This window comes from Gopherus flavomarginatus, chromosome 9, assembly GCF_025201925.1.
Source record: "Gopherus flavomarginatus isolate rGopFla2 chromosome 9, rGopFla2.mat.asm, whole genome shotgun sequence".
NCBI lineage: Eukaryota > Metazoa > Chordata > Testudines > Testudinidae > Gopherus > Gopherus flavomarginatus.
In genome coordinates this window covers 79,921,077-79,946,150 of record NC_066625.1, presented here as the reverse complement: position 1 = coordinate 79,946,150, position 25,074 = coordinate 79,921,077, and the positions used below count along the sequence as shown (strand labels likewise).

General features: G+C 45.3%; 1 protein-coding gene across 5 annotated transcripts in view; it reads right to left on the bottom strand.

The window, feature by feature from the left end:
- The window catches only part of SV2B (synaptic vesicle glycoprotein 2B), a 99,769-nt gene that overhangs the window by 5,785 nt on the left and 68,910 nt on the right, over positions 1–25,074 (bottom strand). For all 5 annotated transcript variants that reach the window (XM_050967405.1, XM_050967402.1, XM_050967406.1 and 2 more), the window contains 10 exons: positions 22,125–22,305; positions 19,793–19,944; positions 17,132–17,265; positions 16,088–16,177; positions 13,571–13,681; positions 12,617–12,705; positions 11,017–11,181; positions 4,377–4,510; positions 2,270–2,470; positions 593–752 (listed from right to left, as the gene is read on the bottom strand). In XM_050967405.1, coding sequence (XP_050823362.1) covers positions 593–752; positions 2,270–2,470; positions 4,377–4,510; positions 11,017–11,181; positions 12,617–12,705; positions 13,571–13,681; positions 16,088–16,177; positions 17,132–17,265; positions 19,793–19,944; positions 22,125–22,305 — 1,417 coding nt within the window. The remainder of the gene's footprint in view (positions 1–592; positions 753–2,269; positions 2,471–4,376; positions 4,511–11,016; positions 11,182–12,616; positions 12,706–13,570; positions 13,682–16,087; positions 16,178–17,131; positions 17,266–19,792; positions 19,945–22,124; positions 22,306–25,074) is intronic.

The following is a 25,074-nucleotide window of genomic DNA, read 5'->3' as shown; positions in this document are numbered from 1 at the left end:
GAGCTGGGCAAAGTGTTTCAGAAAACAGTTTATTGGATAGAAAATGTAGTTTGGGTCAACTGGAAAATATTTGTGAATTTGACACAGATTGTTTTGGCCATTCACAAAATGGCCAGAGGAAGAGGAGCTGGTGTTGCTACCACCCCCACCCCCACCCCCGATCTGCATCTCCACATCACCTTTAGCCCAGTGCATGGGGCACTTACTAGAGATGTAGGAGACCCACTTTCAAATCCTCCCTGCCTCCCCCAGAACAGACCCAAAATGGTCTTTTCTTTTATTCACTCACAGTTCTGAAAATATTTAGATTCATTTAGACCCAAACTGTTTGGGGGTTTTCTGATTCTCTTTTTTTTTTTTCCCCAGAACTGCCACCAAGCCAAAAAATCAGTTGTTTGCCCACTTCTACTTCTGAATACCTGTGCAGATCAAAGGTAGCCACAGGAGTAGTAGGACCCCTGAGATTTATTTTTAAAAAAGAACGCTTCCATCACATATGTTTTAACTCAGTAATGGACTCTTAAGATGAGAGCGGCTGTGCCTGCAATCAGAGAAAAAAAATCAAAGTGAAGAATATTCTAAGCATAGTTACCTTTTACTGGTGGGATAGAGCTCCACGGTTATCACGTCCAGGGCATTCCAGGCAGCAATGTTGGCCCCGCAGAACAGACACTGCAAGCCAATCATCACAGATTCACTATTGCCGAAGAACAGAAAGAAGCAGCATACTGCAGAAATCAGCATTGAGCCACCTGCCGGGGAAGTAAGGAGAAAAGCTTGGCATCATTCTCTTGGCATCTCTGGGCAGCCAAATCCACCATTAATAAGAAGAGTCTTCAGATGATGGATTTTCTCCCTAGAGATGAGTGATCTCCACAAAATCCAAATGATGCTGTCTAGCTCTTTAGGGCCAGGAAACAGGCTGGAAACCTCTTGGTACAAGGCTGATGTCACCAATAGTTTCACCCTGCAGATACCACACACGCGGGCTCTCTTGTGTGGTATTGCAGAGTTCCAGCTGGACCTAGGATGAGCAGAGGCAAGGAAACATGAACATCGATGAACGGGAAGAGTTGTCTGGAGGTTGCTGAAGCTGAAAAATGGTTTGAGTTTTGGGTGAGGCATTAGGGCGGGTTATATTGCATTCAAATCACCTGGTTCATCTGTAGTCTCAGGATTAATTTGCAGTCTATAATTAAGGGATACCCCAAGTGCTTTATACAGTTAAGATGTTATTCGACTGCCAGACACATTTTATGCACAAGCCCAAGGGAGAAAGTGAGAACATTCATGGATCATTAGCTTCAATTCAGGCTCACTGATATAGGGTCTACACGGTTAATATTTGCAAGAGCTAGCTGGGAATTTCCCCTTGGGATGATTTTCCAATGTTTCTATTTCCTGTCAGGAAAACCAAAACCAAGTAACTGTGCCTAGAGGTCCCAACTAAGACCAGAGCCCCATTGTGCTAGGTACTGGACAAACCCAGCATGAGAGACAACCCTTACCATGAAGAGCTGACAGTCTAAATAAACAAAATACATGAAAGGTGGGAGTAGAGATGTACAGAGGGGGGGAGGGACTTGTGCAAGTTATTACAGTGGGTCAGTTGCAGAGCATACATTTCTATGACCTGTGTAACACAGGAGGTCTGACGAGATCAGTGTTTCTCAAACTAGGGCTGCCGCTTGTGTAGGAAAAGCCCCTGGCGGGCCAGGCCAGTTTGTTTACCTGCCGCAGGTCTGGCTGATCTCAGCTCCCACTGGCCACGGTTCGCTGCTTCAGGCCAATGGGAGCTGCTGGAAGCGGCGTGGGCCAAGGGACGTACTGGCTGCCGCTTCCCACTGCCCCCATTGGCCTGGAGCGGTGAACTGCAGCCAGTGGGAGCCGTGATCGGCCGGATCTGCAGACGGGGCAGGTAAACAAACTGGCCCGGTCCACCAGGGGCTTTCCCTACACAAGCGGTGGCCCCAGTTGAGAAACACTGGAATAGATGACCACAATGGTCCCTTCTGGCCTTAGAATCTAGGAATCTATGAAATAGGACCCAGATGCCCTGAGTCCTCATCTAGTCCCCTACCCACTGAACCATTGACTCCTCTGCTTTATTTGGTATTGGAGTGACTCATCGCATGCTTAGCTGGACCATTTTTCATTTGTGCATACAGAAACAGAGGGACCTTTTGTATTCACAATATCTCTTTATTATGCCCAGGGTCATCCACACACCCAGCGGTTGATGTGTCAGTTGACCATCATCGTCACTCACCAATCATCTTTATCCTTCCTATTTTGTCCATGAGCAGTGCTGAGATGATGTTGCCAGGCAACACGGACAAACTACCCAGGAAACTGACGAGATAAATTAGGAAGTCGTTTTCCTGCTCGAAGTCCAGGTGACATCCCTCCTTCTGGTGCAGGAAGGTGACATTTATAAACCTGCACTCTATGAATTTGTCTTCATAAAGATCTGAGAAGGCAAGAGGCAAAGATTGGACCCTCAATGTAGCAGCAACAGCAGCTGGGAATAAGGGTACATTCTCAGAGCTCAGTTTAGATGGAGGCACACCGGAGTGGAAAGGTGTTCCCTGCCTGAGTGGAGGTAGCTGTAGGCATCATGCCTGAGTAGCACCTTCTTGTATTAACTGATATGCAGGGAACAGGGTCGTGCACATACACCCAAACTGCTTCATCTGGCTTCTTCAGTGTCTATCATCTCCCTACCCTCCAGTGCTTGGGGAGTGCTGGCTACAGCATTATGCCTGCCTTCTGCACTAAAGAGAAGAGGAGCACCATTTTAATGCATCCATGCTGGAGCAGCCATAATTTGGCCCTAATTGCTTGGCATTTCAACCAGTGATGAGCAATAGCCCAGGAGCTGGTGCTACAGGCTGCAATTTTCATCATCCAGTGGTTTCGTTTCAGTTAAAGAGGAAGTGAAAAGCTCTTTTAAAATTAATAAATGAATGAATTAAATTAGTTAAACTGCTTGAGATCCCAAATCAGAAGCTGGCTACGGGCTGAAAAATGACTATTTTAAGCCAAGGTTGTTTAATCGGTTCCTCTGTTACTTTAACTTGCCAAGGTATGAATTCATTTTTTCTGGGTTTCTGCTGCAACAGTCAATGACACCAGAAGCAGTGCAATTAAGGCAGGCTAGGAATACAGCTGTCTGATCTGCCTTAAGTCCCTCACCAGAAGCTACCTGAAACTAAAGATGAGACGGAAGCTGCAGATGGGAGCAGTCTTAATTTCTGGCAAAATCCTGATCTCAATGTAAATTTTGTGACTCAGACACATATGTGCATGGGCTGGTACTTAAGTTTTGAAAAATGGGAAAATTCTAGTTCACCTTACACTTTAAGGCAAGCGTAGTATGTAGACCTGGTTCTACAGAAGTTCACCATAGTCATAGAGCTAACACCACAACTGGTGTCTTGTTTGACTTCCCTCTTCTTATTCCCTGATCACTGTTACAGCACAACACACGCACTTCTACAGCCCCACTACAAACCGTTCACCACAACTCAGACATGCACATTGTTCCACACGCTAGACCAGGGGTGGGCAAACTTTTTGGCCTGAGGACCACATCGGGTTTTGGAAATTGTATGGAGGGCTGGTTAGGGGAGGGGGGTCATGGCCCGGCCCCCATCCCCTATCTGTCCCCCCCTCGGGACTCCTGCCCCATCCAACCACCCCTTCTCCCTGTCCATGACTGCCCCTAGGACCTCTGCCCCTGACTGCCTCCTGCCAGCCCATCCAACCCCACATCTCATTCCTGACGGCCTCCCCGGGACCCCTTCCCCATTCAACCATCCCTTCTCCCTGTCCTCTGACTGCCTCCAGAACCTCTGCTCATGACTGCCCCCCGCCGCCCCATCCAACCCCTCCGCTGATTCCTGACTGCTCCCCCGGGACCCCTACTCCCAATCAATACCCCTGTTCCCCGCCTTCTGACTGCCCACACCCCCATCCACACCCCCGCCCCCTGACCACCATGCCAAACTCTCCTGCCCTCTATCCAACCCCTGCTCCCCCTGCTCCCTGCCTCCTTACCGTGCTGCCTGGAGCACTGGTGGCTGGCAGCACTAGAGCTGCACCGCCCGGCTGGAGCCAGGCACACCATCACCACCACACAGCACAGAGCACCGTGTCAGGCTGGACTCTGCAGCTTCGTTGCCCCAGGAGCTCGCAGCCCTGCCACCCAGAGCATTGCACCAGCAGCGGAGTGAGCTGAGGCTGCAGGGGAGAGGGAACAGCAGGGGAGGGGCTGGGAGCTCCTTCCAGGCCAGGAGCTCAGGGGCCGGGCAGGAAGGTCCCACGGGCTGTAGTTTGCCCACCTTAGGGCTAGCCCAAGCCAGGAATCCCCTTACCAGTGTTATAGAAGACAGTGGATAAAATGGTGCAGTTTCTGAAGACAGTCTCGCTGGATGTCACATCTTCAAAATAGCATTCCTCAAAGAGCATGTCCTCAAAAGTCACATATTTCAATTTCATCTTAGCAAACCTGCAGAGCAGGAAAAGAAGCCCCACCCAAGCAGCAGTGAGTAAGCACAAAGCGCTCAGTGACCATTCCAATAACCTCCTAATGTGTAAATGATGTGATCGCACAGAGGGACAATGGTGGTTTCTGGGGTTCCTGAGGAAAGGTGTTGTGTGAATGCAAGAAAGGGGCTGTTATAGTAGATGCACGTCATCTAGGATTCCCTGCACCTGCTTTGCTCCTCAGAGTCCTCACATCAAACCAATCCACCCTTTCAGCCAAGGAGGACTGGATACAGCTCCTGTCAATGCTGCTGCTGGATCAGATGGAGAAGGCATCACTCAGCTGTCACGCATAGCACTTTCTCTGGCCCTGGACAGAGCCTCTTGTCCCCATTCCTCCTCATGTCCCCTTGCCAAGGGTAAATAAAAAATATCCTTTATCAGAGGCCATTGGATCTACTGGGCTAAGCATGAGGCCTCAGAAGCACAAACACCTAATTTCCAGTCCCATCTCTGCCACTGTTTCTCTCTGTGGCCTCGGATAACATCTCTGTGCCTTATTTTCACCATCTGTACAGTATGATGGAGGGAATCACCCGCTGGCGCTGTTACACATTGTTTCCAGAGTTCTTTTCCTTAGCATGCGAGCTCTGTACATTTCTGGAAGAAAAGCAGCATTGTTGTTAGTATTGTGATGTAATTTCTTTCTGTGGAGCTGTTGCAAACAGCAATCAAGTTTTCTCTATGCCTTGATTTCTCCACTTAAGAGTCAATTATTCAAGCAGAATTGCTTCCTGGGAATGAGGCATTGGAGCTGGGCATAGATTTTTTGGAAGAAGAGATTCACCTGCATGTTGTTTGTGACTGCCTTTGTTCAAGGACTACTGTGTGTAGTGTAAATAAAACAATTTAAACTAAGAATATGCTCAGGCTCCACACTGCTGATTTCTCCTTGCATGGGAAGCCAACCTGCAAGGCCCTGACATCTGCTACCCACTTCTTAGATGGGTGACGCTACTCTTACTTACCTACAGTATCTCACAGGGGCATTGTGAAAATTTATTCATTAATATGTAGGAAGCGCTTTGAAGTTGCAAAAGAGTGTGTGTATATAAGTGCAAGTGTTATTGTCCAGGCTAATGAGACCAGCACAGGCACTAGATAAAAGGCTTTGAACAAAGATCCATCACCATAATTTAATTGAGCTTTTGCAAGATAGCCTAGTTTGATGTTTTTACTCCACTAAATTAATGCTACATGCTTCTCAAAAGAGACCTCAGACAGACATTATTAATGCTCAAAAATTACCTGAAGACTAATCAAGCCCTGTGTTCCATAAAGGTCTCGGAGGTTACAGCAAAACTGAGGCTGATTTGCATTTGCTCAGTATTAGCCTGTGAGGCATTTACTCTCCAAGGCCTTTAAAGATCCCTCTCCCTGCAGTTTGATTTCTGAACATTTCTCTTTAAAGGAGTTATAAAGCAGTTGCATGGCATCCAGAGGGGAGTTTAACTCACTGCCAAGGGCTGATGGGAAAATGGAGCCATAAGTCATACCAGGATGCGATGCAGGCCATGCTGAAACACAGTCTGAGCAGCTTCTGAGTGAGTTACTGCACTAGGAAAGAACCAAACAGGGACTGGGCTAATGGTTAATAACATGGCTGACGGCTCCTTTCTCCCCACAGAGATGTATGGCTGGTCACATCCCCACCCAGAGCTCAATCCTGCAAGGTGCCAAGTGCCCCTGATGCCCGCTGAAGTCAAAAGGAGCTGAGGACATTTAGCACCTCAGCTGAATAATCAGCCCTTTGCACGATCAAGCTCTCAGTCCCTTCATCAAGACACTGTCCCAATCCTGCCATCCAGTGTCTGACTGCTCCCCAGTGGGGAGATAATAGTTCAGAAGCTATTCCCAAGTGCTACCAAGGAATACCTGACTATATTAACTGCGGCTGAAACGTGCCAGGTTACAGCAGATGGGAAATGAAGCTTATTTCCTTTCACAAACACTGAAGAGCATCGCCCTGTACAGATGCAAAGCAGGACCAGGAATGCAAGACAACATGCAGGGAGGGCTGAAAGGGAAGAACATTTAATACCTGTACACACACGCACACGCACGCGCACACACACACATCCATCCTTGGGCCATATTCTATATTAGAATTTTGCATTATGAGAGTTCACATACAACAACGGTGCCCACACAGTAGTTTACCAATAAAAAAGATTGTGGCATGGGGAGTATTTGAGGTGTAGTCTATTTACTTTCGTTGGCCAGATCCAAAAGACACTCTATTGTATTATAGTCTAAAGGAATTCTTTGTGCTACTGAACAGCCTTGGATCTGCCCAGGGTTTTGTCATAAGTTCCCATGGACCAGACCAACAACCATTTTGACTCCTCCATCAGAGGAGTGAAGTTCTGGAACAGCCTTCCAAAAGGAGCGGTGGGGGCAAAAAAACCCAACTGGCTTCAAGCCTGAGCTTGATAAGTTTGTGGAGGGGCCGGCATGGTGGAACTGCCTACAATGGCATGTAGCCAATCTGCCACTGCTAGTGGCAAATCTCTCCAATGGCCGGTGATGGGACACTAGATGGGGAAGGCTCTGAGTTATTACAGATAATTCTTTCCCAAGTTTCTGGCTGTTGGGTCTTGCCCACCTGTTCATGTCTAACTGGTTGTCATATTTGAGGTCAGAAAGGAATTTTCCCCCAGATCAGATTGGCAGAGATCCTGGAGGGGCTTCATCTTCTTCTACACCATGGGGCATGGGTCACTTGCAGGTTTAAACTAGTGTAAATGGTGGATTCTCTGTAACTTGAAGTCTTTAAATCATTATTTTAGGACTTCAGTAACTCAGCCAGAGGTAATGGGTCTTTTACCAAAGTGGGTGGGTGAGGTTCTGTGGCCTGCAATGTGCAAGAGGTCAGACTAGATGATCATAATGGTCCCTTCTGGCCTTAAAGTCTACGAATCTATCAACTGGTCCTTCTGTAGCGTTTTTCATCCAAAACATGTTACAGCCATCCATTAACAAAGCTTCACAACAGCATCACTGCACTGTCAGTCGACATTATCTCCAATTTAAATAGAGGGGAGCTGGAGGAGTTGGAAGGCAAAAGGGAATGAAGTGATTTATTCAAGGTCATGTAGTTACTCAGTGGCAGAGACAGGAGTCCTAGCTGGATGCCCTGCACTTTGACCGCTGAACACACTTCCTGTTTGGTTGGATTTTGGGAAGGGAAGAAGAGGGCTTGCATCCTATTGCAGTAGTTGTCTCACCCAGAATGATTGGGCATAAACAAAGAAGCAGTCATGAAAAGGCCGCACTGATGTCAAGTCCATTAGAAACACATGGACGTAACCCAAAACAGTGTTTGACAAATGGAAACAGACAATAGCGACAGGGAATGCCACGTAGTTTTCAACTACTAGGAGTAAAATAAAATGTGACTGTAGGATGGTGACTCTGGGTCCATAATGTATTTCTCCCAGGAGGCATGTGTGCAGCTGAAATTTTAGAGAGTCTAAGTCTATTTGGAACTATGTGAGTAATTTATGTTGTGACACCTAGAAGGCGACGGGGTGAATTTCCATTTAGACAGGTGGACATGGTCCCTGTAACAGAGTGCTGAGGGCTAGCACTTGAGCCAGCAGCCTGGTCACTGTTTGTACTAATTAGGTTCCCCTAGAAAAGGCCTAACTGGACAGAGGTATACCTGATTACCAGGCCAGATTGGAGCTACTGAGGCAATGAGCCAATTAGCCATTAACAGGGAAGATGTACAAAAGGGCACAGGAAGGAATGCTCTGGTGAGGAAGATAAAATGGGAGAGAGGAACAAACCAATCAGAAAGCTACAAGAGCCCGACAAAGGGGGTCCTTGAAGTAGAGTCACCTTATCTCCCCAGCCTTTGGAGGAGTTAGAAAGTTGAGATACAGCTTGTAAAGGCATAGAGACTTTGTTATGTATGGTGGAGGGATTAAAACATTGAAAATAAACTACACAGTGGCATTTACAAGCAATAAGATTTCAGAGCAGCCTGTGTTTGTAGAAAAGGCAGGGGTGTGGCACACTGCTCCATTACAGCCCCTCCATCATTTTCATTGTTTATATTGTGGTAGTGCTCAATACATTCTCCATGCTGTACAGATGCAGAAGAAGACACAGTTCCAAGCCCCAAAGAGCTTTCAAACCAGAAAGACCAAAAAAGAAAAACTAGACCCAGGGTAGAGAAAAGAGATACCACATACAAACTAATCATAATGATGATGGATACATGTCTTACAGTTACATAGGGAAAGATCTTCAGCGGGTGTAAATTGACTTCAAAGTATTAACTAAGGATCTGGCCAATATATTTTGTTTTGAGTTGGCAAGGGTGGGTGTGGAAGAAATTTGTGAGACAGATACAAAGTCAATGGCAAAACTCATACTGACTGTGATGGTGCAGATGCTGGCCATGGTAAATAATAGCTTTAAGGGAGCAAAGAAAGGTTTGCTTTCAGGATCCAAAAGTGGAAAGTATATTTAAAAAGGAAACAAATCTTTCTTGACCAGGACCACTAGATGTCAGTGTGTCCTAAGGAAAGAGAAGAAAGCCACCTCTGGATCCAAAGAGGCCCAGGAGAACAATCCCACATGCTCTGACTCCACATGCACTGGTCCCAGATGAAGAAGGTCTCATCAGGAGGACATGTGAGCCTGTTAGGAGAAGATTTCTGGGAAAGGAATTCCTCAAACACACTTCTTTAGGACTGTAGGTGTGGATAAATGGGGTGAGTGTAGAGAGAGCAGAGTAGAAAGAGCACGATCTGTAGAAAGCGGCCCTTGATGCTCCATGGGTTTGCACGTAGTGTTTCCCACAAAATGAGGGTTATGCCTAGCTGGGTGAATAATGCAAAAAGATGGTTCCTACAAATATTCTTTCCGCTCTTAATTTACATAATGTTGCATTGGCTGTGTGCATGGTTTTACTGGGGGCTTGGGGTTTATCTTTCTCAAATGACTAAGTTCAACTGGCAAAACATATATGCTGAAAACAGATGTCACAGTCACAGGCATGAGGATTCATTGAAAGTGAGTTTCAAATCCACACGTGTGTGTTTTCAGACCAGAAGTGCTTATGCACGCCCTTGTTGCTGCCAGCCTGATGGTAGAGAATTGAGATAGGATCATGGGCCCACCTCTTCCTCATCCCTGGCCATACCCTTTGTGGCACCGTGTCTCCCCAGGAGTGTATCCAAGAGAACAGACCACACGCACTGCTGGCACAAATACTATAAGCATGGCAATTACAGGTGGCGTAAGCAGGACCTGACACAATCTATTTGAGGTACTTCTATGGCCCTCAAGGGCACCTGACAACCTTTTAATGGATTTATCTTCACATCATCCCGAGAGGTAGGCCAGTGCTATTGCTCCCATTGTACAGATAGGAAACTGAAACAAAGAGAGATTGAGTGACTCACACCAGGTTATATAGGAAGTCTGTGGCAGATCAGGGACTTTAACTTGGGTCTCACAGGTCACAGGAAAGAATGTTAACCCCTAGACTGTCATTCCTCTCTGCCTGGCCCTAAATCTTCCTTTAGACTGGTCCCAGCCTCAAGAGCAATTAGATTTCGTAGGAAGTTGACAGCATGACATGAAAGGGACCATAAGACACACCTGATGCTGAGGGCCCTATTTATACAGTACCACTAAATGCTAGACTGCCTTGCTATGGAATGGCAACTTAATGGCCAAGATTTCAAACAAGTTCAGTATGTGTTTTGAGTAGAAATGCATGTCTAATTTCTGCATGCAGTTATTGTAACTGCATGCTTAAATCAGATAACTGTGTATACAAACAGTAAACATGCTTAACTGGCAACTTGCCCAGATAATTACCCAATTTGCACATGCAGTTGCAGCATTTGCCTGTCTGCTTAGTTTGAAAAACTGTCTGTATTCTAAAACTTCAGAGAGCCATGAACTGGCGATCACCAACATTCCCAGACTGGTAATGATCTAAAATAGGGATCAGCAACCTTTGGCATGCAGCCCATCAGAGAAAGCCCCTGGTGGGCTGAGCCAGTTTGTTTACCTGCAGAGTCCGCAGGTTCGGCCGATCGCAGCTCCCACTGGCCGTGGTTCACCGCTCCAGGCCATTGTGGGCTGTGGGAACGGCAGCCAGTACATCCCTTGGCCTGTTCCGCTTTCCGCAGCCCTCATTGGCCGGGGACAGTGAACCGCGGCCAGTGGGAGCTGCAGTCAGCCAAAACTGCAGACGCTGCAGGTAAACAAACCAGCCCAGCCCTCCAGGGGCTTTCCCTGGTGGGCTGCATGCCAAAGGTTGCGGATCTCTGATCTAGAATGTCCAATCCACTGCTACCCCTTACTAATATGAGGTAAAGCCTGGGGAGCATTCAAATGCTTGAAAATTTCATCTCTTTCTCCTGAAATGATATGTGCCATGTTTTATTGAACCATATGCCCTCATCCCCCAGATATAAAGGAACTCAGGTTACATTCACTTACTTAATATTGAGAAATAACCCATTCCTATGGATCTGGTTTTCCAGTGTGAAGTTTATGGTGACGTGAGTTACATGTTCCCGATTGAAGGTTTTGAGTCGGGATTCATACTCCTCATTCTGGAGATATCGGATCATGTCAGGGAACCAGACAGTAAGGCCATAGTAACTGCAGCAAGGAGAGGAAAGAGGTATGTTCAAGATAAAGTTTACACTGGTGTTGGCCCTGCACAATATCTGGCTTGTAAGCAGCTCTAATTTTTGGTTCTCTGTCAGTGCTTTTAGGTAAATTTAGTGCTGGGGAAAAGTGTCAGACTGACAGACTGGAAAGCAAAGTCTTCCATTTATCCACAGCACAGGAACGTCATGGGCAATGGCAAAACCTGCCCTGGAGGGACCAACTGCCTTAAGTGACAAGCAGGTACACCTCTACCCCGATATAACGCACCCCGATATAACACAAATTCAGATATAAAGTGATAAAGCACCGCTCCAGGGGGGCAGGGCTGCACGCTCCTGTGGATCAAAGCACGTTCAATATAACGTGGTTTCACCTATAACGCGGTATGATTTTTTGGCTCCCGAGGGCAGCATTATATTGAGGTAGAGGTGTAGTTCAGTCTCTAGAGAATTCTCAGCCTTTGAATTATCAGTTGAGGTTGCCAGTGAAGAAGGCACCATTGGTGCCAACAAGAGATGGGTAAATACAGTAAAAATATTCTATATATATTGAATTCCAATTTTGTTAACAAATTCACTTTTTTGTGTCTGTGGTTCTTTTGCATTCACTTTCTGGAGCAAGTGCAATCAAGTTGTATTAGCATGGCTCCTTGTGGAAAGCAAAGGTTAACCACACATTCCCTAATTCTCTGCAAAAGAGAATTATAAATTCACTTCCCACGAGCATTCACACCAGAAGCCAGACCATAAGTTACATCATCTGCACAAGGATAAGAAACTACACCATGTGCTGTATGTGGCTAATCACAATTAAACAGCATAGTACATGCCACAGAGCTTAGGAAAATCATCTAACATTTTTTCTAATATTTTTGAATCACGGTTGTATTCAAGAAAGCCATGATCCGTTCACAGATGTTCTATGAACAGAAAGGCATTTTTTTATTATAAACTATTTGCTCATCTTTATCACCAGATCAAGGGGTGGTGTCCATAGTGTGGACACTAATTTGTTCTTAAGTGGACTGAGATTCACCCACTTAGTTGACACAGACCAATGAACAGCCAGCCTGCTGGTAGCAATTACTTTTCGACACTACTAATATAGACAGGATTCAGACAAGGGACCTAGAAGTGAAAGGCTACCAACCCTTCTTCCCCATGGCCTGGTTTGTTCAAGGTATATTAAACTCTCTGTTATGGGCAGTTATATCACTGAGTAAAATATAGATACTTAGCAGACCACGGCTCTGTCTCTTTAAAATAGGATCAAGGGGGCAAAATTTGATTTCCATAACAATTTATTTCTATGCAGTTGATCCCACAAAAGCTGAGAGCACATTTCATTGTAGATGGACCCTGACTGCAACAACTAAGCCCTCAGATGGCTACTGTTTCTTGAGAAAGTTACACAAGTGACTTACCTAAAGGCCATTGAAAACCAAACCATAGCCAGAATCAGTGTATTCATCTTGTACTGGGCTGTCAAGCAATACAACAGGTTGTCCCAGACCTACAAATCCATGGGAGGAGGTCAGTCACAGAGAAATCCTAGCAGAGATCTTGAAAGATTCATTTCTGACCAGGTCATGAATTTAATATTAACAATGAAGAGAGCTCATAAGGAAGATGGATGATCTGTTTAGATCCCAGTGTTTGTTCCAAACTATATTTCATGAGATACATATGAGGACCTGAGGGACAATGTTCGTGAAGCTCTGCTCCAGTATCCTTCAGTATAAGCATATCTATAATGAGCTGGCTAGTGTGTACATGTGACACTGCCCTCCACTAAATGGATCTGGAGCTGCTTAATTGTGTCTCATAGAACCTAGATTGCTAACAACTAAGGGAGATTCTTCTTTACTTCGAGTGGCAGGAGCTTGTGATTCTGGAGCCTGAGAATCTAGGTTTAACCCCACAGCTGCTGTGAAGTTCTGGGCAGGTGTGGTGGGCAGTAGAACGGCAGATGTGAAATCCATAGCTGGCCAAAATGTTTATATTATAATCCTGGAGACTCAGCCTTAGCAAATAGCAACATTAAACAGACAGAATTTTAATTCATTCACTGGGAATAGTATTCTCTGTTAGGTTTGACCAGCAGAGTGTTCATGCAAGTGGAAGGGAAATCAGAGACTTGTGTGCTGTGGTCTGACCTTGAGGTCTTCCTTTAGCCATATACAGTACATCAGTTAAGCTAATCAGTTCAAGAATTCGTTGGTGGCTTGGGTTAAGAAGAGATGGAGTGGAGGAGTACAGCAAATGCTACCAGAACCCAGGCCCATTTATCCTACATAGTAACCCGAGGGATGTTGTGAATATGAATCAGAATCTCAACACATCAAAAGCTCTTGTAGGATGGTCCCCATGCTCCATACCTGTTTTAATGTGGTCATGATTCTGATCAACCAGCGCTGGTACCATGATCCTGTTGAGCTCTGGATTTCAATAAACTCATCTATTTGCTTTGGAGTTTTGATGTGGGCGACCTGAAAAACACAAACCAAAGTTTCAGCAATTGACCCTGGATGGATTCAACCATTTCTCTGTTTTCAGCACAATTCTTTCTCTGCGTCCTGCACAGCAATCTTCTCTGATGTTTGCCACAGAATTTTCATCTGCTATCTTTTCTTGATGTGTTGCCATTGGTTACGGAGTTTTTCTCATGGGCTAAAACTCTCTCTCTCTGTGACACATTTCAGATGTTTCACATCAACTTCAAACCTTCATTTATTAGATTGATAATAAAATGTGATTCTAACACCCAACATGTTAAGCTAACACACGTACACTATGTGATCTTGATGCCTTCAAGAATCTGCCCAGTAATTAGAGCTGACAATTACTGCTAAAAATTTCAGTGAATAGTTAATACTGTTTTAAACAAACTTGCTTCAACTGCTTTCATGTTCTCTTTTCTCAAATGCAACTGGCGAATGCATTCTCTAACACAGCGAATTTTAAGTGCCAATGAAAGAACATTTGTGGAAAGTCAATTCTGAGTGCATAAATGTGTGTGTTTAGCATCAGAAAACTCATCCAATTGGGGAACAGAAACATACCATATGACTAATTTGTCCAGTCAAAATAGCCTGAATTTTGAATATTGAATACTTGGTAAGTAAGTGCTCCTGAATGGGTTATAACCTAGGAATCAGTCACAGAAAGTATTTTGAGTAAAGAACATATTCAAGAAAATCACAATCTGTTCACATGCAGAAAAAGAGGTGAAATTCACTGAATAATTCATTCAGTATGAATGATTCACCCAACTCGATAAGATAGTGTGTATGTTCTCCTGACTGGAACTGTTTAAATGTCAGATCTGGGAATTGTCCCAGTAACAGCTGGTGCATGACTGACTGGCTCCTGCTGGCCAATTAGCAAAATATAACTTCACGTGGAAAGTACAAGGCAAGGAGAGCTCATTGCTGTCTGTGCCAGGAGGTTTCAGTAAATCTTGATTCAACAGCCAAACTCCAGATCTGAAGTACAATATTTCAGACCATTATGACATATAGCAAATATGACCTCATTAGCTGGAATAATAAGTGTTCATGAGTGCGGTATAGTTTGACAGACTGAGTCCAAACAGGAGCCTTTCGGATCATCAGATGCAGGAGCAGGTATACGTGGATTTGACACAGGAGTGATAGACAATACATGGTTTTAATCCAGGAGCAGCATTGGCTCAGAGGGCCCTAAATCCTTGAGGATGGTCAGTCTCACATTACAATATGAATGTGCCCAGCTTATCCCAGTGCAAGTAGGAGAGAAGCTGGTGTGGATTGAGACTGCTGCTCTATATTAAAGGTGGGAGGTGGGGACAGTTCCTTAATAAGGGGCATGCAGCAGAGGGGACAGCATCTGAAACATGCAGTGTCCTGTTTGCCACAGCTTATAGATCTGCAGCATGACTGACCACCCCAGTTTTAGAGGAGCAGACAATTTCCTTCCTTCCTTCCTTCCTTCCTTTCTTTCTTATTTCACAGCAGTTGAATAGCTTGTGCCCTGGAAATAGCTCAGGCTCATTAAGCCATTTTCTGACCCTGGAGTCTTAGCACACTTGGAGGTACAGTAAATTAATCTCTTGTATTATTGATGGGCTCATTCATTATGGACAGTGTTCCTCCATAACTCCTCTTACCAGTTAATAGGGCATTTTGCACCATAAAGCTGAATTCTGCAGCCAAATTTTTCTTCCCTCCCTCCTTCCTTTAAGGGTATGTGCCTAATTCAAGGAGCATTCCCTAGGGGGTGCACTCACTGTGATTTACAATTAACCTCACCACACGCCTTCTCTAAACTCACTGAATTAGACTCTGCCCAGTTCAAATTTTTCACTCTGAGCATTGGCCCAGTGAGTAATAATCATTCACCTCACTTTCCTCAGGAGAGATTAAAGGCAGGCTACCAGGCAGATGGGATTTGGGAAGCTCATTAGGGAGTACATGGAGCTTAATCAGAGTTTGATTAGAAGCTGGAATGGCGAAAGGAGTCGTCCGGATTTCCCACATGAGTAATGTCCCTCTCATTTACTTTGCTCCTAGAACAGAGCAATTAGATGTCTGAGGATAACTGGAAAGCCGCTGGGCTATTCGCTGTGCTTTATCCCCAGGCATATACAACTCCCACTGACTTTCCTGGGATTGAGCACCGCAAAACAAGGCTGGTGCATGGCCTGAAGTGTGCAGTCCTTATCTTTTCCCATTCTCCTTCCTGGCTGCTGGAAGTCACATAGTGTGTGAGAAGCTGGTAACCACAGGGGGAGAATAAGGCAGCTCTGGTGTCTACTAAAGCAGATTCCAAACCAACACCTGGCATATGAAGGCTCCCATGTGCCAGTGACCCCTTTACCACAGTATAACTGCTTTCCAGAAGGAAACCACACTCACCGTAAACACCCTCTCTGGCTCCCCCTTGGCCCGCATGTTGGTATCATGAACTTGCTTGAGAATCATCCAGGCTTCATCATGTTTACCTATCTGCAAACACCAAGGGAAGAACATCTCAAGTCAGCCATTAAATACTATGGTCTCAGGTCATGTGGTTTTAAAAATGACACAAGGAAGGCCCAGGCCCAGGTGTAATGGAGCAGTACCGTGCTGCATTGTGTGTTGAGGAGAGAGAAGCAGAGGGCAGAAGGCTGAACCATCAAGGTTTATATTTGCTGACTGTGCAGTAGTTGTGTGGCAGAAGAAGGAAACCACTCTGTAATTATTATTTGGGAAGTGGGAGTTAGGCAAAGTATTGTCTCCAAGCTAAGCAGAGGGTATGTCAGGAGACATAGTTCTCTTCCCAGCTCTGCTAATAACTTGCTGTGTAACCTTGGGCAAGTCGATGTGCCTCAGTTGTTCCATCTGTAAAATGGGAATAAATAATACTTACCTACATCAAGGTGGTGTCTGAGGTTTAATCAGTGTATGTCAGCTGCTTGGAAAGCCTCAGGTAAAAGGTGCTATGTATAATAAGTGCAAGGTGATAACAATAAATAATTATATGCTGTCCCTTCAGCGGTGTGAGTAGTGCACTTCCCCTACTGGGCTGAGAGCCAGCCCCTCCAAGTATTTTATCCTCTTCCTGTTTCTTGCCCTTCACTCCTCTTCCTGCCCAGCTCTACTATTTAAATTCCCAAAGGGTACATGCTTGTGTTTTAATCAGGCACGCAAACCCTTTGATGGGTTTATGAATCCCAGGTGTCTGCATTTTGCTTGTTGTTCGATGCGGACGTCAACATTAAAAAGTGATATGATGAAAGTACTGTATGTGATTAGCACCTTAATATAGGGAGTCTCTGAAGTTTTAAATGAAACTGGCAAGCCAACATGTGGGTGTGTGGCCAGGGGAGAGGGTAGTGAAGAGACAGCCAGAAACATGCGAGGACCAGGTCTGTTTTGTTAATTGATATTGTAGTACAGTTTTCAGATGAGTCATCTTACCTCTAGCAAAAACCGTGGACTTTCCGGCATGAATTTAAGTGCCACCAGTGAAGAGATACAGGGCAGAACACAGACGATTACAAATACCCTCCAGCTGTGGAAGTGGTACTTGGTTCCCATGCTGAAACCCCAGCCTATGAACAACAAAAGCCAGAGTGAAAACTCTGTCCATCTAGTCAGATTTCTCTCTCAGATACCCACTGGACCATATGGGCTCTGTACAAGATGGTGATAGGCTGACAGAGTCCCATCTGATGAAAGATTTATTATGCCTGGTAACGAATTCCTTTGTGGACTCCATCAGACAGTCAGATGGGTAGCTGCCTATGGGTTTGTGCTGAGCACAGACAATGGAATCAGTTATTAATAAGTTCCTGCCTTTTTAAAATCTTCCTTTATCTTTAAGTTTAGAAATCATGCTGGAAGTGAGCTATGCAATAAAACTAAGGATGAGAGAGGACCTAGCAAGGGTCACATTGGATCCACTGGTATATTTTATTTCACTTCTGTGGCCTCCTCACTTAACATTACAGAGAATTTCTAATACGTAGCCCTTTTCTGATTTCCAGAGCACTTACGAGACAGCCTGACAACATATATGTAAGGGAAGTGTTAGTTCTCATTTTACAGAGGATGAAGAGGGGCAGGCAAGCAAAATGATTTTCCCAGAACATACAAACTCAGAAGATCCTTGCTTCTAGTGCTGCATTTAAGCTACACTTCACTCTGCGCTGTCTCTCATGCTCTGCCCAGGCCACAGAGTCACCAAACAAAGGGCACAAGGGAGGCTGAGAGCAGTGCAGACACTTTAAAACTCAAATAGCAGCTTGACCAAAGCAGGTTTTTGGGGGGTGCAATCAATCAAACTTTAATCAAAGACACACAGAAAAGATCATGAATCAAAATTCTTTCTTTCTCAATTTGCCTTCCCACAGTCAGATAGCAGTGAGGATGTTTATTTCAAATGTTTCTTTATAATATACTCTCACTCATAATATTGAAATAAACAAGTTACAGCTTTTGCAGCGATGAGGACTGTATCAACCATAATGCTACACATGTTCAATTGAGTTCCAAAACAATATGGAACAAAGAGATACTGGAAAGGAAAAAACGTACAGCACAGGGCTCGGATGCTCCAACATGTGACACAGACAATGTTGACCATCTGCAAAATTTAAATATTACCCTTTAAATGACTGGGTTTTAAAACCATGTTTGCAAATAATGTATGTGCTTTAGCCTGACACCATTTCACTCTAATTTATATGTCTGTTCCAACAGCCTGTTTCTGGCCAAAACTTTAAGGTTTCTAAATACAGAGGGTAGTTTTAGCTTGAAAGATGGGTAAGTGGGTGGGTAGGTGGATGGATGGATATTATAGACCCTCTTCATGATTTTTTTGGACTGTCCTACTTTTCTCAAACAGGATTTTGCAAACAGCTGGCAAGACTGGATACCAGGGGAATTAATCTATCTCAATAGATACTGACAGTCTGATGTTTTCCTAGGTAATGCAAATGAATGACCAGGAAAACCACGTGACACGCAGGTTTTTGTTCCTCATAGCAGTAATATACATTTCAGAGTACTTTCTCTCTACCATATTCAACACCATGGGAAAATCAGTAGAAATCAGATATGATCCCAGCAAATTTAGGTTTTAGAGAGACATATTCACAGCCAAAAATTACCCCAAATACACTGGTATCTGGCTAAAACATGGTGGGTCTTGGCCCTCAGCCCCAAAGTTAGTGTTCATCAGAGTTACAATTTGTTGATAATTGCTTAGCTTAGCTCTGCAGTCAACATGGACATGAGCCATGAGGTTACCTGAGTCAAACTATCCCCTGATTCAGGGATTTGTGGTCCTGGGTTTGAATGTTCATAAAGAGAGGCCAGCATTTATAACCTGCAGTACCAAAGGTATGCTGTATTAGAGGCTTTTATCACAAAGGAGCCATCACCCATCATCCTGCCTAAGTATCAATCAGTCGATCAATTTCTCTCTATCACTGGTGCGTATAGGGCCCCAATCACAATAGCGTCTATAATGCTAGAGCCAGACAATCCTTCCCGTCCTGCTGGGGATGTCCTGACTTGCAGGATGAGTTCCACTGATTGTCTTTGAGTTCCCATAAAAAAGCAGGTGGGATTTGAAAGTTCCAGGATGGCAGGTGTGAGTTTGGTTGCCGTGGGTACAAATGTGTCTGACTCTGGTTTTACACACCACAGAAGCTGCAGGGCTAACTTGCAACAGATCATGTTAAGAATCGATAGCCCACCAGATGGGGTGGTGGTGTTGTTAATGAGTGAGGGCTAGTAGTATACGAACAGTTAGTCCTTGGCAGGCTAGTACGTTGTCAAATTACACCCCAGCTTGTTGCACACTAACTGGCCATGTGGGCTCTGCTACCAGGCACAAAGATTTCCATAGTACACTTTAATCTACGCCAATTGAAATGGGAGTAGGTCGAAGTGCATTATGGAACTTGTAGTGCACAGTGGCAAAGTCCACACAGGCAGTTAGTTTGCAGCAGGCTAGTGTACTGTAGATGTGCAGTCCAACTTGCCATGCGCTAACTGTAAGTCGTTATATCTGTGTGCACAGGGGTGGTGTGGATGTGGCGTTATCTGTAACCGAAAGCACAAAGCAGTTACCGTAGTGTGGAATGATGCTCCAAGCCATTGCAGAGGCATAAATGCCACCAATCATCCAGAACATGCAGAGCCAACTCAGGTGTTCCCCCCTCTTCTCACGAGATAAGAATTCAGAGAAATAAGCAAAGACGATGGGGAGGGATCCCCCGATGCTGAGGAGAGAAAACACCACATGGGAAGAATAAAGGACTTTGCCAAACAGGTGTCACCAGCACATCTGGAGCCTCATAGGTTTAGATTCGTTTACAGTAAAGGCCTCTAGAGTTACAGCCCCGCAGGGGAAGGGCAGCCTTTCTTTCTGGAACACACTGGAATTCACAGACTCTCTACTTAGGGAGTCATGAGTGAATAATATCAAGCTCCCCATACCAGGTTGTTCTTAAACGTGAAGGATGCACAAGAAGCTTGTCACAAGCAGAAAGTTGATTTTGCTTTCCCGTTTTAACAAAGTGAATTCACCTGGCCTCGAGGGGACATGGATATGCTCGGCAAAGCATTTGTGATTTGGATGCTTGTGCCCTAGGAAACTGGAGAACTGCACAGGAGAGCGCAAACAGCTAGGCAATAACAGCCTTTGGTTGCTACTGACTCCAGCCACATTTGACCCAGTCCACCCAAGGGAGGACTCATTCTTCAATGCCCCTTCCCCATCCCCTGCACCATCTCATCAGGATAGCTCCTCTGCCTCATGACTCAGAGATGGAAGGAGCCAAGGAGTACTGGGATTGCATGAACTTTTGGAAATGTTTCTGAAGTTCTACAAAACATTTTGGAATTAACAATTTTAAAATGGGCCAGTGTTTTGAGGTGCCTCCATTTTGGGGTGTCCAAATGAAGACACCATAAACGGTCTGAGTTTCACAAATTCAGTGTTCAGTTCTTTCTGAAAATCAGTCCCCCTCAATGTGTCTCGAGCCAGGCATTGAAAATCACTAGGCACTTTTGAAAATCTTGGCCATGGGCCCAAATTCACTTATCACATGCACAGTGTAACCTTACTGACGTCAGTGGAGTCATTCCTGGTTTAATTAGCATAAGGGGGGAATGAAATCTGCAGCCGCTTGTCAAAGGTTTAATACAAGTTCTCTCTCCTGAACAAAAGCTTCCCTTTTAAAAGGCAAAGTTCCAAATGACTATAAATGAGAGGGTATGGGCCCTCCCCTCTCTCCTTATGAATAACATGGAAAATTATAAAGAGTGAGCTCTGGAATTCTGCCTTTGCCCAAAGTGTCTTCCTGATGCTTTGTATAAGCCAAGCCATACCATTGTATCAGCAATTTGGGAGACTGTATGGCTTGGGAGAGCTACAGACCCTTTCACCTCTAAATCACCTATTCAAATTCAGAGCAGGTCAGTCGTGACTGAAAATTACCAACTTACTGTTGGTCCATTCCTATGAAATGGGTAGAGATCTCAGTACAGGTCCTAGCATAGACGAGAGACTACATTGCACCCGTGTTCACACTGTCAGCAGGGAGACTGAGATTTCAGTGACTGAGTTCTCTTAGGTCAACTTTGAGGTATCTTATCCTGAAGTGGTGAACAGATGCCGTTGCTTCCTTTTATGCACCTGTTTTCTGGCTAAGACCTCAGACTATCTGACAGTCAGTTTTCCAAGCATTAAATTGTTTTGTTTAAGGAAAAATAAACTATATAATCCCCCTTGTCTAGTGCCTTCTCCCTGGCTGGCTCTAAATCAGGGGTGGCCAACCTATGGCTCCAGAGCCACACGTGGCTCTTCAGAAGTTAACATGCGGCTCCTTGTATAGGCACCAACTCTGGGGCTGGAGCTACAGGCACCAACTTCCAATGTGCCAGGGTTGGGGGGAGCTCACTGCTCAACTCCTGGCTCTGCCACAGGCCCTGCTTCCACTCCACTCCTTCCCGCCTCCTCCCCTGAGCTTGCCATGCCCTCACTCTTCCCCTCTCCCCCCAGAGCCTCCTGCACACCATGGAACAGCTGATTGGGAGGTGCTGGGAGGGAGGGGGAGGCACTGATCAGTGGGGCTGCCGGTGGGTGGGAAGCACTGGGAGCTGGGGGTGGAGAGCTGATTGGGGGGTTGCTGATGTGTTACTGTGGCTTTTGGCAATGTACATTGGTAAATTCTGGCTCCTTCTCAAGCTCAGGTTGGCCACCTCTGCTCTAGATCCTTCCAGGGTGATGTGAACATTTTATTTAGAACACACACATGCTGTGTAGAACCTGTCCAGTCAGTCCTCCCATTTTCTCAGCTGGCAATCCCAAATCATTGTGCAGTTTCATCTAGCACGAAGGGTTCTCCCATCTTAAACCTCAGCCTAGAGCTGAGGGACTAAAGAGAGTGTTACCCACCCGAGGCCGGAGATAAGGCGGCAGAAGAGGAAGAATCCATATCCCTGGACGAAGGAGGAGAGGAATGCAAAGGCAGCGTTGATTGTGAGAGATATGATGAGGCATTTCTTCCTTCCCAGTTTATCTGCCAGGCCACCCCAAATAACAGCTCCCACCATCATTCCCAGGTAGACTATCAGCCCTAGAGGAAAGAAAGACAGGGAGCTGAGTGACATCCTCTCACATGTGCAATACAGGGCAATTAGGTTGATAATGCACACATATCCAACGTTCGGAGCACTTCCTCACAAACCCCAACTCGCCACCAACCAAGGCCCTGTTAGCAAATATTGAAATACTTCACCAGCCTGAATTCCTGTCAGTGTCTGACACATTCACTTTCTACTTGAGCGAAACAGCACCCTTTGCCAGATACCAGTCAGGCCAAAGTTGCTTCACTAAGTGCTATTGATGGGCTCATACATCCTCATCTAAGAATCAAATTTCTAGGGACTGTAAAGTCAGCCATCAGTTTTCAGGAGGAGTACGCCCTCTGGTGACATCTAAAATGGTACCTCAGGCTACTTCAGAAGGAGTCATCTAATGTCACTTTTCCAACTCTTGGACTTTCAAAGCCTCATGAGTCTGAAGGAACCTGCCATCATATTTGTTTGGAAAGTTCTGGCACATAGTGGGTGCTCTCAGGATACAAAATGATCATTATTAATAATGATATTTTGCAAACAGGGTAGGCTCAGCTCTCAAACATAAACCTCTCAGTCAACTGGCTTTCCAGGAGCTGCTCTCTAGGGAGCCAGTGTGGCTGAGTGGTCTGAGCATGAGGCTAGAGGCCAGGAATGCCTGAATTCTACTGGTGCTTCTGCCACCAATTTACCCTGTGTCCTTGAGTTTCTCCCAGCCTCAGTGTGTCCATCTGTACAACCATGATAACGATGCCTGCCTCCCAGGGCTGTTATTAGGACTGAGTATTATTATTGCTCTCAGACCCTCCTCTGACTCAATTCCAGGCAACAACAAACACCCGATTTACTCTGCTTCAAGTGAGATCTCATTTACCGCACCCACCCACCCACCTAGGGTGACCAGACAGCAAATGTGAAAAATCGGGACAGGGAATGGGGAGGTAATAGGAGCCTATATCAGAAAAAGACCCAAAAATTGGGACTGTTCCTATAAAATTGGGACACCTGGTCATCCAAATCCACACACGCACACACACACACACACAAAAAGCCTCAGGAGCTGTCTCATTTGACCAAGCCCGCAGTCATCTCTTCCCTAGCACGTCCCAGGCACATCAGCCAGAGCCAGGCATAAGCAGCTTAGAAAGCACGTGTCCTTGCTGTATGCCATTAACTGCACAACAGGAGTATGACATCTTATGTCTACTAACCCCTCGCAGTGCAACTGGTGCTGAGGGAGCACTGGGAGGGGTGCTGTGTAGTGGTTGATGATAACTCAGGCAACCAGGAGAGGGCAGAAGGAGAGCTAAAGGAATGGAAAATTTCTTTGCGGGTTACATATTTCATCCAAGTGCCCCTTTAAGCATATCATCTCCTTTCCTCTCTGTATTTCATAGGGACATAGATTTCTGAGACTACAAGGGATCATTAGATCCTTTAGTCTGACCTCCTGAATAACAGACCATAGAATTTCAGCTAGTTACTACTGTATTGATCCCAATGATGTATTTGACTAAGGCATATCTGCCTTGATCTGAAGACTTCGAGAGATGGAGAATCCACCAGTTTCCTTGGCAGCTTGCTCCAAGGGTTAATTATCCTGGCTGTTAAAAAAGTGTGTCTTATTTCTAACTTGAATTTGTCTGACTTCAGCTTTTAAACACTGGTTCTTTGAAAAGAAAGTTTTAGTGCTGGCTGAAAGCGCTGGATTGAGAAGAAAGAATTGATTCACCCCTGAAACAGGTATTCTGTGCAGTAGCATCCTCACATCCCAGGCACCATGTGCCTCTTAACTCTCACCTGGAAAGAAGGGCAATTCAGCCTCCAAGACCCATTCAGTCCTTGGCCACTCTGCTGATACTACCAACAACGGGGCCAAATGAGGAGCTAAGCTTTTTATATGGACACCAGATCAAGTCCCACCAACTCATCCATGTTCCAACTCCACCTCATTTTTTTAATATCCACTGATTTCAGCAAGGAAATAGAAAATTCAGATTAAGGGCCCCATCCCGAAGTCCTTTTGCTGGCAAAATGCCCACTCAGGCCAGCAGGCATTTTGCTCATGTAAGGACAGCAGGATCAAATGTTAAGCATTTAAATCTGATTACATGCAGTGAGTATCAGTGCCTGAGGGGCTGGAAAAATTGATCAGGTAGAGTTAGAAGATTTGTTTAGCTATAAGGAGAGAACATTTGGTGATAAGTCAGTCTAGCAGAAGGCAACCAATGGACAAAGTCTGTGAATGCAACAAGTCATGACTTGGTCTGGTTTCCAGCTTTCGGATCTTTGATTTAACTTTCTCTATTAGCAAATTCCCTGTATTAATTCTTAATCAATGGAAAATGCAATACAGGAGGTGATCGGCCAGGAACAGTTGCCTGAGTGTCTCTTTCAATAATCCCAGAGGTGGTGTGGACATGCCTAGACATTTGGGTCAGGTAGTCATCTGCTATCAATCAGTGTTAGTCCATTGAAATCAATGTCATTCCAGTGACTTACACTCGCTGAGGATGTGGCCCTTCAAGTAGTTCATTTGCTGCTGTGTAACTGTGCTGCTGGAACTCCAACAGTCCAGGAGTGAAATGTCTGGTGACCAAGTGGATTTTCATCATATGTTCTGATGGACCTGTAAGCATGCTGAGTCTGTGGTATCCAGGCAGCACCTCCACGAAGAACATTACAGCATCAGCAGCTATTTGGCTAAGAAATTGGGCGTGGGGCCCAAAGCTTCCCCTCAGTGGGTTGTCATCTTCAAGTTATTGAGT